We start from the raw sequence: 13,270 nt of genomic DNA, 5'->3' as shown, positions 1-13,270 counted from the left end.
TTTCCACTCTTTAACTGCTAAATAATTTAAATTCATTTTCTAGAGTTTATGCTTCTGCTTCCTCATATCATCCTTATACTCAATCCTTAATCTAGCTTTTGCTCTCTGCTCTACAAAAACTAATCTGATTGTCTTAATTACTAATCTAATGACCTATTTTCAGTCTTCATCTCACCAAGACTGTCATGCTATTTATCACTACTCCTTACTAGTAAATTCTTTCTTCCTTGTGCTTCAGATACATCACTGCAGTAGTTTTCTTTCTTTCTCTTCCCTTCTCCACACCTTTATGTATCCTCTTCCTGATAAGTTAATGTGGGTTTTCCCCAAGATTCTATCCTTGATCCTTAGAAATCTACCAATTACCTGCTTGGTAATTATTATAATATAATTCCCATCAAGTCATCAGGGCTTTATTCTCTCCTATCACCAATTCATCCTTCATACTCCTGCCAAAATAACCTTTCTTATGCTTGGTATATCCTTTTATTCCTAGTCCCTAAGGCCCATTAGAGCTTATGTTGGTATATGGCATGAAGTATTGATCTAAACAATTTCTAGCATAGTGTTTTTAAATTTTTCTAGAAGGTTTTGTTGACTAATGAATTCTTACTGGGATCTTTGGGTTTACTAAAAACTAGGGTAAGGTTCATTAAGTTTCTATATATTGTGTACCTCATCTCTTTTGTTGGTCAACTAGTACCAAACTGTTTTGATGATATTTAATATAGTTTAAAATTTGATATTGCTAGGTCTCCTTTTTTTCCTACTTTTTTTATTTTTTTCCTCAAGTTCTTGATCTTTTGTGCTTCTAGCTGAATTTTGTTATTAATCTTTTTTAGCTCTATACAGTAATACTTCTTTTTAGTTTTGTATGGGGATAAGAAAATAAATGTTGGTAGTACTGTCATTTTTATTAATTAGCTTGACCTACCCATGAAAATTTAATATTTCTTCAATTATTTTGGTCAGCTTTTTTATGGTTTATGTGATAGAATAGATAGAATATTTGGTAAGATAGAATAAACTTGTAGTCAGAGACCTGAATTTGAATCCTACCACAGATACTTCTTATCTATGTGACAACTGGAAAGTCATTGAACTGCTCTATTTCAGTTTTCTTATCTGTAAAATTTTGCATCCCTTTCTGGCATCTAGTTCATTTTGCAGCAGATGCTTAAATGTCTGTGGATTTGTCTTTATTAATAAATTAAGATTTAAAATTATTTCTTTACTTTAATTTTCAGAGTTGATATAAGAAACAATTTCTAAGAAACAAAACTTTTTTGTTCCTCACAAAGTAAAATCATAATTAAGAATAGATTTTGCTGCTATTCAAAGCCCCTTACTTCTGTAAAAACACGCTAAATTATTTCTTCAATTCAGTGACACCAAATGTTTGTCTCTCTAGATTAATTTTCACGTTTTCCTCCTTGCCTTAGCTTTCAAGAAATTCAGAACTAAATTCAATACTTGCTATTTGGGAAATCTATGCATCTTTGTTGACTGGAAACACTGCTTCTCTGTTACTTTTAACTAGTTTTTATTCCTTTTATTATTCCATTTTAAAATTTTAATTTTTATATGCAACTTGAACTTGTACAAATAAGCAGAATAAAAATCTGATATATTTTTAAAAGTATATAAAAATTAGAAATGAAAAACAAATCTGCTTCAATTCTCAACTCTTAAAACAATTTAAAAGTTGTATTTGATCAAATAAGGGGTTACTTAGGATTTTTAGAACTTTAGTGTTGAAAGGAATATTTTATAACACGGAAAATCCAAAATTTTTTAAAGATGAAGATCCAAAGAACATAAGTGACCTACTAAAGTTTAGCTTAAGAATATAATATTCACTGCCCCCATATTTTTCTATCATAAATAAGCACTCATGACCTTACCCATCCAGAGGACTATCAAGTGATGGACAGCTTCCTGAGCCAGAATTTTCAGGACTGCTCAATGAGAGTGGATCCAACATCTAGAAATGGAACATCATGATAATGTTGAAGTTTTCTGGAGCTTAAGTTTAAAATTAATTTTTCTAGATAAATAAGTAAGACATTACTCAAAACTGTAATATTCTGAAAATATTAATAAATTTTTAAAGCCCTCAAATTTCTATGTCACAGTTATAGCAGAAAACTATAATAATTTTGTTAACTTTTCCCTTTTTCTCTTTGAAACATGTAAAATCACTAATAATCTTTGAATTAGTAGATAAAAAAATTTTTAGATGGAAAAACAATGAACTAAATTTTTACGTAATGTGAGTAGAAACAAAACACTGTTCCCAACTCAGTGAACTACAGGAGTTTCTCTGTATTTTTCGCTATTCAACTAGAGAAGAAGTTATTACAAATTATATCCTATAAGTGAAAAAAAAAAAGACATCAGATACCTGGCAAGGCAAATCTTTGCTAACAAAGGCTCAGTGATCTTGACAACTCCTGCTTTCCCTCTGACCTCCGAATCATACAATTAATTTACTTACTTGGTCCATGCTTTCTGGAATAAACTCTCCTTCACTGTTGATACTAGTAAATGACCCATTTCTGGCAACCTGATGTAGCTCATCTGGAATGTAACCAGGAGGAGGTGAACTTCTATCTCTTGTTGTAGGACCTTTAAATTGAAAAAAAAAAAATTAAAATACTGAACATATAAATACCAGCAAATAAATTTATATTCTATTTTCTACCTGAAAAAAGATTTTTGAACCATATTTTAATTAGCTTATAATACATAGATTCTTAAATATTTCTACTTGTCAATGGCAAAATGGCTAGTATGGAGTAGGAGTTCTTAGGTCTGTGATCTTGTTTTTTAAAACAAAAAGTTTATAATTGCATTTAAATGATTGCTTTCTTTTGCAATCCTTTATATACTGTTATACATTTAAAAACATTATCCTGAGGACTCAATAAGTTCACTCAACTGCCCCAGGGATCTATGACAAAAAAAAGTTTAAGAAATCCTGATTTAAAAGGTGGCAGGAGAATGGGGCATGCAAAAAGGATAATATTAGAAAATGCTGGTAGCATAAGAAACAAATGATATCAAAATATATTCCAAAATAAGATATTCTTGAAGAACCATAGATCTTTTTGCTAAGATTAGCAAAACAAAAACAAAAGACTGATCTATAATATCACTTCTTGAAACACCCAGCTAAGAAAAAGACCAGAATCAGCTTTTATCTTTTTTTTTTTTTAATATAACTTTTTATTGACAGAACATATGCATGGGTAATTTTTTTTACAACATTATATCTTGCACTCACTTCTGTTCCAACTTTTCCCTTCCCTCGCTTCATCCCCTCCCCTAGATGGCAAGCAGTCTTATACATGTTAAATGTTATAATGTATTCTAGATACAATATATGTGTGCAGAACCATACAATTCTCTTATTGCATAAGAAGAGTTGGATTCAGAAGGTAAAAATAACTTGGGAAGAAAAACAAAAATCCAAGCAGTACACATTCATTTCCCAGTGTTCCTTCTCTTGTTGTAACTGATTCTGTCCATCATTGATCAATTGGAACTGAATTAGATCTCTTTGTCAAAAATATCCACTCCCACTAGAATACATCCTCACACAGTACTGTTGTTGAAGTGTATAATCTCCTGGTTCTGCTCATTTCACTCAGCATCAGCTCAAGTAAGTCTCTCCAAGCCTCTCTGTATTCACCCTGCTGGTCATTTCTTACAGAACAATAATATTCCATAACATTCATATACCACAATTTATCAAAGCATTCTCCAATTGATGGGCATCCATTCCTTTTCCAGTTTCTAGCCACTACAAAAAAGGCTGCCGCAAACATTCTTGAACATACAGTCCTTTTCTCCCTTCTTTAGTATTTCTTTGGGATATAAGCACAGTAGTAACACTGCTAGATCAAAGGGTATGCACAGTTTGATAACTTTTTGGGCATAATTCCAGATTGCTCTCCAGAATGGTTGGATTCGTTCACAACTCCACCAACAATGCATCAATGCCCCAGTGTTCCCACATCCTCTCCAACGTTCATCATTATTTTTTCCTGTCATCTTAGCCAATCTGACAGGTGTGTAGTGGTATCTCAGAGTTGTCTTAATTTGCATTTCTCTGATCAATAGTGATTTGGAACACTCTTTCACATGAGTGGAAATAGTTTCAATTTCATCATCTGAAAATTGTCTATTCATATCCTTTGGCCATTTATCAACTGGAGAATGGCTTGATTTCTTATAGATTAGAGTTAATTCTCTCTATATTTTGGAAGTGAGGCCTTTATCAGAACATTTAACTGTAAAAATGTTTTCCCAGTTTGTTGCTTCTCTTCTAATCTTGTTTGCATTAGTTTTGTTTGTACAAAGGCTTTTTAACTTGATATAATCAAATTTTTCTATTTTGTGTTCAAGAATGACCTCCAGTTCATCTTTGGTCACAAATTCCTTCCTCCTCCACAAGTCTGAGAGGTAAACTATCCTATGTTCCTCTAATTTATTTATAATCTTATTCTTTATGCCTAAGCCATGGACCCATTTTGAACTTATCTTGGTGTATGGTATTAAGTGTGAGTCCATGCCTAATTTCTGCCATACTAATTTCCAGTTTTCCCAGTTTTTGTCAAATAGTAAATTCTTATCCCAAAAGTTGGGATCTTTGGGTTTGTCAAAGATTAGATTGCTATAGTTATTGACTATTTTGTCCTAACCTATTCCACTGATCAACTAATCTGTTTCTTAGCCAATACCAAATAGTTTTGGTGACCGCTGCTTAATAATACATTTAGATCAGGTACAACTAGGCCACCTTCATTTGATTTTTTTTTCATTAATTCTCTTGAAATTCTTGACCTTTTGTTCTTCCATATGAATTTTGTTATTTTTTCTAGATCATTAAAATAGTTTCTTGGGAGTCTGATATAGAACTAAATAAATAGATTAGTTTAGGGAGTATTGTCATCTTTATTATATTCACTCGGCCTTTCCAAGAGCACTTAATATTTTTCCAATTATTTAAGTCTGACTTTATTTGTGTGGAAAGTTTTTTGTAATTTTGCTCATATAATTCCTGACTTTCCTTTGGTAGATAGATTCCCAAATATTTTATGCTGTCAACAGTTATTTTGAATGGAATTTCTCTTTGTATCTCTTGCTGTTGGATTTTGTTAGTGATGTATAAAAATGTTGAGGATTTATGTGGATTTATTTTGTATCCTGCAACTTTGCTAAAGTTATGAATTATTTCTATTAGTTTTTTACTAGAATCTCTGGGATTCTCTAAGCATACCATCATATCATCTGCAAAGAATGATAATTTGTTTTCCTCATTACCTGCTCTAATTCCTTTAATCTCTTTCTCAACTCTTATTGCAGAGGCTAGCGTTTCTAATACAATATTGATAATAATGGTGATAGTGGGCAACCTTGCTTAACTCTTGATCTTACTGGGAATGGTTCCAGTTTATCCCCATTACATATGATGCTTACTGATAGTTTTAAATATATGCTCCTATTTTAAGGAAAAATCCATTTATTCCTATGCTCTCAAATGTTTTTATTAGGAATGGATGTTGGATTTTATCAAATGCTTTTTCTGCATCTATTGAGATGATCACATGGTTTTTATTAATTTGGTTACTGATAGAATCAATTATGCTAATAGTTTTCCTAATATTGAACCAGCCCTGCATTCCTGGTATAAATCCTACTTGGTCATAGTATATTATCCTGGGAATGATTTTCTGTAATCTTTTTGCTAATATTTTATTTAAGATTTTAGCATCAATAGTCATTAGGGAGACTGGTCTATAATTTTCTTTCTCTGTTTTCAACCTACCTGGTTTAGATATCAGTATCTCATCTGTGTCAGAAAAGGAATTTGGTAGTACTCCTTCAATCCCTATTTTTTCAAATAGTTTATATAGTGTGGTGTTCTTCTTTAAAATATAATGGTTCTCTGGGAGCAAGTTTCTTGGGGAGGTTTCCTGGAGGCAGCCTTAGTTTCAGTTCTGAGTAATCACTCCAAATGCAGCCAGATGTTTAAAATTCAGATCTTTTATTGCTTCCTCCAAAATAGCCCAGTTAAGTTTTCTTGGTGGCCTATTTCTCTGCTTGGTTTCAAGAGCTCCCTCCGAATGTCTCCAAATCCAAAGGTTTGTCCTTCAGCCTTCAGCCAGCACAAAGGTGGAAAATGGAATGAATCTGACTCCACCTCTGAGAGTGGGCTTGTGGGCTTCTGTATCTCCCAGAGTGCTCCTCTCTGACTCCTGGCAATGTTCCAACTAACTAACTGACTGAGCCTCTGTCAGCTTCTTATATATGGTCTCTTAAAGGTTGACTTCTCCTTTGAGGGAGGAATTAAGGGAGGTGTGAATTCAAAGTTACAAAGTTAACTTTGTGAATCTCCCATACTTGTGAACTCCAATGAGTACTTAAATACATTAGTGAGTTAGAGAATTTGCTAAGTACCATGCTAAATTACGCAAGTGACTTATCACTTTGTAAGGATTCCAACAATATAGCATTGGAGTTAATTGTTCTTTAAATGTTTGGTAGAATTCACATGTAAATCCATCTGGTCTTGGGGATTTTTTCTTAGGGAGTTGATTAATAGATTTTTAAACCAAGTTACTTCTTCCTCTGTTAATCTGGGCAAGCTATATTTTTGAAGGTATTCTTCCATTTCATTTAAGTTATCAAATTCACTTGCATAAAGTTGGGCAAAGTAATTCCTAATTATTGCTCTAATTTCCTCTTTGTTACTGGCAAGTTCTCCCTTTTCATTTTTAAGACTAACAATTTGATTTTCCTCTTTCCTTTTTTAAATCAGATTTACTAAGGGTTTATCTATTTTGTTGTTTTTTTCATAGAACCAACTCTTAGTTTTATTAATTCAAAAGTTTTTTTTTTTTTTACTTTCAATTTTATTAATTAATCTCTCCTTTTATTTTTAGAATTTCAAGTTTATATTTGACTGGGGTTTTTTAATTTGTTCCTTTTCTAGCATTTTTAGTTGGAAGCCCAATTCATTGACCTCCTTTTTCTCTATTTTATGCAAGTAGGCCTCTAGAGATATAAAACTTCCCCTTATTTTTGCAGCCATTCCACATATTTTGGTATGGTTTTGCTGTCTATTTCTTCTTGCAGCTCTCTTAACTTCTCCTTTAGAAATTTAGATGCTATATTACTTGATACATATATGTCTAGTATTGATATTGCCTCATTATCTATGCTACCCTTTAGCAAGATATAGTGCCTTTCCTTATCTCTTTTAATTAGATCAATTTTTGCTTTAGCTTGATCTGAGATCAGGATGGCTACCCCTGTTTTTTTGACTTCACCTGAAAGCATAGAAGAGTTTGCTCCAACCTTTTACCTTTACTCTGCATGTATTGCCCTGCTTCAAGTGTTTCCTGTAAGCAACATATTGTAGGATTCTGGCTTTTAATCCAGTCTGCTAACTGCTTCCTCTTTATGGGAGAGTTTACCCCGTTCACATTTATGGTTAAAATTACTAATTCTGCATTAGTTGCCATCTTGTTAACCCTTGCTTATGCTTTTCTCCTTTCCTTCCTCTTTACCCCTCTCCCCAGTATTGAACTTGTGAGCACTACTACTTGCTTCTCACAGCCTTCCCTTTTTAGTATCCCTCCTCCCACCTTAAAGTTCCTCCCCCTACCTTACTCCTTTTCCTCACAATTTCTATATTCCCTTCTGCTTAGCTTACTCCTTCCCTTTTCACTTTTCCCCTCCCAATTTTCAATGAGGTGGGAGAAGTTTCACTGTAAATCGAATATGTTTAATATTTTTCTCTTTAAGCCAATTCTGATGAGAGTAAGATACATACTATGTTCATCCCCTTCCTTTCTCTCGGATAAAACAGGTTTCCTTTGCCTCTTTGTGAAATGTAATACCCCCACTTTACCCTTTTTCTGGTATAATTTCCTTTCCACCTCTAGTTTCTAGAACAAATTATACATCTGTTCTTTATATATCTTTATAAAAGAAATATAGTTCCCAAGATTTCTTTTTACCTTTTTAGGTTTCTCGAGTCCTATATTCGGAGATCAAAATCAGTCTTTATCTTAACATAGTTCTCATTACAAATGAATAAACTGGGGGCAAATAGATGGCACTGTGGAAAGAGCACTGGCCCTGAGGCCAGGAGGACCCGAGTTCAAATCTGGCCTCAGACACTTAATACTTTCTAGCTGTGACCTTGGGCAACACTTAATCCCCAATGCTCCCCCCCCCCCCAAAAAAAAAGAATAAATTGGTACCTGGTTTATAAATCAGTCTATTCTGAGTTTAGCTTTCGGATGAACCAATTTAATAAATCCTTATCACATCTTTTCTGAATTTGCAAAGTTGAAATATATTGAACCTTAAAAGATACAATTACTTCTGAGGATTTTTCTATAAAGTCAAGCTTAAATGAATTGAACATATAAAGTTTCAAGGCACTGAATACAGAAAAACAAAACCAAAATAGTCCTTGAACTCAAGGAGATCTGGGAGATATTGAGAGAAAGAGAATGAGTGAGAGAAAGAGAAAGAGAGAAAGAGAGAGAGAGAGAGAGAGAGAGAGAGTGTGTGTGTGTGTGTGTGTGTGTGTGTGTGTGTGTGTGTGTGATCAAAGGAAAATTGAGATGGGAGAGAAAATTATTGACTTGGGATATCAGTAAAAATTTAATGAAAGAGATAACATGGGAAATTAATCTTGAAGACACCTAAGAAGTCCAAGCAGCAGCAAGAAAGTACATTTTAGCACTGGGGAATTACTTGTAAATGCACAGGACATAAGGAAACAGAATATTAAGTTCTGGGAATGTATATAAAAGTGGTCTGCCTGAAACAGTTTGTAAAAGAGAACAGTAGAAAATGAGGCTGGAAAGGCCTCATTTCCAAAATATATAGAGAATTGACTCTAATTTATAAGAAATCAAGCCATCCTCCAATTGATAAATGGTCAAAGGAGATGAACAGACAATTCTCAGATGAATAAATTTTAACTATTTCTAGCCATATGAAAAGATGCTCCAAGTCATTATTAATCAGAGAAATACAAATTAAGACAACTCTGAACTACCACTACACACCTGTCATATTGGCTAGAATGACAGTGGATGTTGGAGGGGATATGAGAAAACTAGGATGCTGATACATTATTGGTGGAATTGTGAATACATCCAGCCATTCTGGAGAGCGATTTGGAACTATGCTCAAAAAGTTATCAAACTGCATACCCTTTGATCCAGCAGTGTTACTACTGGGCTTATATCCCAAAGAAATACTAAAGAAGGGAAAGGGACCTGTATGTGCAAGAATGTTTGTGGCAGCCCTTTTTGTAGTGGCTAGTAACTGGAAACCGAGTGGATGCCCATCAATTAGAGAATAGCTGAATAAACTGTGGTAAATGAATGCTATGGAATATTATTGTTCGGTAAGAAATGACCAGCAGGATGATTTCAGAAAGGCCTGGAGAGACTTACATGAACTGATGCTGAGTGAAATGAGCAGGACCAGGAGATCATTATATACTTCAACAATACTATATGATGATCAATTCTGATGGACATGGCCCTCTTCAACAATGAGATGAACCAAATCAGTTCCAATAGAACAGTAATGAATTGAACCAGCTACATCCAGCGAAAGAACTCTGAGAAATGAGTGTGAACCTCTACATAGAATTCCCAATCCCTTTAATTTTGTCCGCCTACATTTTTTATTTCCTTCACAGGTTAAATGTACACTATTTCAAAGTCCGATTCTTTTTGTGCAGCAAAATAACTGTATGGACATGTATACATATATTGTATTTAACATATACTTTAACATATTTAACATGTATTGGTCTACATGTCAATCTGGGGGAGGCAGTGGGGGGAAGGAGGGAGAAAACTGAACAAGAGATTTGCAATTGTCAATGCTGAAAAATTAACCATGCATATATCTTGAAAAAAAAAAAGCTATATAAAAAAAAAAGAAAATGAGGCTGGAAAGATATAGGTTAGAACTAGATAGTTTTTACTTTATTTTTATTTTTTTTGTTGTTGTTTAGTCATGTCTGATTCTTCATGACGCCACTTTTTTAACTAGAAAGAACTTATTTTCCCTGGGAATAAAATAAGGCAAAACTTGAACACTATCTATTATATACTATGTATCTTGTGATTTTAATGACTCAACATTAGATGAAAATAATTTGCATAAAAGTGATCATCAATGATTTTTTTTCTCTTCCTTTTGCATTTTATATTTTTAAACTCTTTATACACAAACAAAAAATTCAGCTGATATACTCACAAAATGCTACTATGAAGTAGTTATCTGTCCTTAACCAGCAGAAATAATAAAGGCTGTATATACTTGTCATGGAATACAGATATAAAAGTCAAAGAACTGCCTAACAATTATGAAGTAATAGTTACTCTTATAGCCTATGGCATAATTTTATAAGAAAATAAGCATATGAATTTGTAGTTGTTAGTACTGTCTTAGTTGCCTCATCCTAATGCTATATAAACAAAAACTATTATCATCATCATTATTACTTAGCAACAGACCCTTGAAAAATTTCTATTTCATTTTACATATCCATGCATACAACTATCTACTACCCATTTATAAGATTTAGTTACTTTAACAGTAGGTAGGAATCATATTTCTTTCTATTGAAATTTAGTTGGCATGGATTAATACAAACAGGATGCAAGAGCAGCAAATTCTAATAAAGTAGAAATAAATAATTATGAGGAAATAGTTATCAATTTTAATTTTAGTTTTGTCCTTAACAGAAATTAAAAAGAAAATAGGTAGTTTAAAAAATGCAAAATTAAGTCATTTGTTAATTTTAATATCTTGAAATTACTGTTACTGAATTTTTTTTGGAGAAGTAAAACCTATCTGATTACTTTTGAGATTTTGTCAAATATGAAGAAACATCATTAGAAAAAATTAAATAGTAATACTGGTGATTAATAATCTTGAAATGCTTGAAAGACAGACAGATAGATGGGTAGATAAATAGGTTACCTTGGGCAGCTAGGCAGCATAGAGGATAGTGTGTTGGGTCTAAAGTCAAAAAGACTCATCTTTCTGAGTTTAAAACTGGATTTGGACACTAAGTAGCTGTGTGACCCCAATTAAGCATTTTAACCCTGTTTTCCTCAATTCCTCACATCTGCAAAAATGATCTGTAGAAAAAAATGGCACAACACTCCATAATCTTTGCCAAGAAGACTCTAAATGGGGTCATGAAGGCTTGGACACGACTGAACAACTACCACAAAAACTATACCTTCATTTTTCTGTATATATCATATTCCTTCTTCAACCCTTCCTCTGGAGATTAAGCCTTATAACAAAAAATAAAAAAGGAAGGGGGAAAAAAAGGCGTTGCAAAACACTAACCAATATGTCAACAGAGTCTGACAATTTATGCAACATCCCACATCTACAGTTACAAAGAAGGGAGGGAGATGTATTTTCTTAAAGTTTTCTTTAAGTTGGTTATTGGTTGATCATTAAAATTACAAAGGATTCAGGTTTTTTTGTTAATATTAATATGAAATACATTCTTGAACACACAGGAAAAGGATGACTAAGAAAGGTCACAGAAACAATAAGCAGATTCTTATTTAGCAAAAATGGTTTTAGATGATACCTACCTGGAAAAGTCTAGAAAAAGGCCCCAGAAACTCCATTTCTGTATTCAGTAAATGGAAGTCTTACCTATCACAGGAAGCCGTTTTTTAATCTCTGTTACTCTAAATACTGTATTATCCAAATCTTCCAGAGATGGTAAAGGCTCCAAGTTGGCAGCCTAATAATTGAAAAAAGAAAAATAAATGAAAATTTCCCATATTATTCCTTCAACAAGATTTTTTTTCTCTTTGAAATTTGCTTCTCTCCAAGTATAACACTTTTTTTTTGTTTTATTTTTACTTTTTGCTCTACTAATGGCAATCCATTCATGGTAAATCACTTGCTTTCTTATCAATGCACGCTCACAAAGTACAATAGCTTTATTCCATTTGCTGTCACTGAAATTACACAATAAAATGTTATACATGACTATTATATTAATCTTGTGAAAATAAGCTATATGAAAGCTGTCTTTTGAGGATCACAAAAAAGGTTTTTTTTTTTTTTTTTAATAGCATCAACTCTGTTAATAGAAATTCTCTATGAAGTCTTTCTGTTTTTCTTCTATTTATTCCCATCACCTCTAGAATCATATATAAAACCCTGTTTGGCTCTTAAAGCCCTTTATGTTTCCTCCCCCAGTCTTCATACACTTTACAGAACCTCATGTACTCTGTAATCTAATGACAGTGGTCACACTTTGCAGTTTCTTTGCACAAGAAACTCCACTTCTCTATTCTAGGCATTTTCACTGGTTGTCTCCAATACTTGAAATGCTCTCTCTATGTATCTCTGCTTCTTGGCTTCCTTCAAACTCCACTTAAATCTCATGTGGAGGTGCTTCCACTCATGAACTCTTTCCCCTAAGAAATTTTTATGTGATCCAGGTATATAGGTATATAAAATAGGTATGCAAATCAAACATTTACTGAAAATAAATCATAATTTCATGACTCCCCCCCCACACATTCAGTTATGCAGCACCATATAGGAGGTTAAGAATTTTTCTTTTACAAGAAGCCTTTCCAGATACCCTTTAATTTTAGTGTCTTCCCTCTTGATTATTTCTGATTTACCTGGTCAATAGCTGATTTGTACACAGTTGCTTACCTAATGTCTCCCTCATGAGACTAGGAGGCTCCTCTAATAGCAGAGATTTTTTTTTATTTTGTATTTAATTAGCACAGTACCTGATACATAGTAGGCGCTTGCAAATATTTGCTGACTAAAGCATATTTTCTATTTACTACTAGATAATGGTCTGGTCTCCCTCCAGTTAACAGGAGAATAATCATCACTTAGCCATTTTTACCAGGTAATGAACTTTCTGATCACAGAAATCCCTAACGTCTATAAATCTAAAGAGTGGATGTAGAAGTACCACCACTGATTGATTCTTCAATTATTTAAGAAAAATGTTACCATTTATATAGCTTACATTAATACAGCATTTTAAAATTTACAAAGTACTTTATATACCTTCTTTCATTTTACTGACACAATAAACCAGTAAAGTTCACTAGTTCAAGTAGTATCAGTCCCATCTCAAAGGTAGGAATTGGGTCTCAGAGAAGTTATTTGTATAAGTTTACAGAGGTAGCAAAATAGCAGTTAGGAACTTAAA

The 13,270-nt window shown here is 33.0% G+C and overlaps 1 protein-coding gene across 1 annotated transcript in view; it reads right to left on the bottom strand.

Annotated features, from left to right (window-relative positions):
* The window catches only part of MAP3K2 (mitogen-activated protein kinase kinase kinase 2), a 75,414-nt gene that overhangs the window by 34,891 nt on the left and 27,253 nt on the right, over nucleotides 1-13,270 (bottom strand). The window contains exons 6-8 of the mRNA XM_051985693.1: nucleotides 11,734-11,824; nucleotides 2,498-2,628; nucleotides 1,905-1,984 (exon numbers count right to left, since the gene is read on the bottom strand). Coding sequence (XP_051841653.1) covers nucleotides 1,905-1,984; nucleotides 2,498-2,628; nucleotides 11,734-11,824 — 302 coding nt within the window. The remainder of the gene's footprint in view (nucleotides 1-1,904; nucleotides 1,985-2,497; nucleotides 2,629-11,733; nucleotides 11,825-13,270) is intronic.

This window comes from Antechinus flavipes, chromosome 3, assembly GCF_016432865.1.
Source record: "Antechinus flavipes isolate AdamAnt ecotype Samford, QLD, Australia chromosome 3, AdamAnt_v2, whole genome shotgun sequence".
Classification (NCBI taxonomy): domain Eukaryota; kingdom Metazoa; phylum Chordata; class Mammalia; order Dasyuromorphia; family Dasyuridae; genus Antechinus; species Antechinus flavipes.
The sequence above is the reverse complement of the archived record's forward strand: the minus strand, read 5'-3'. Positions and strand labels throughout refer to the sequence as shown.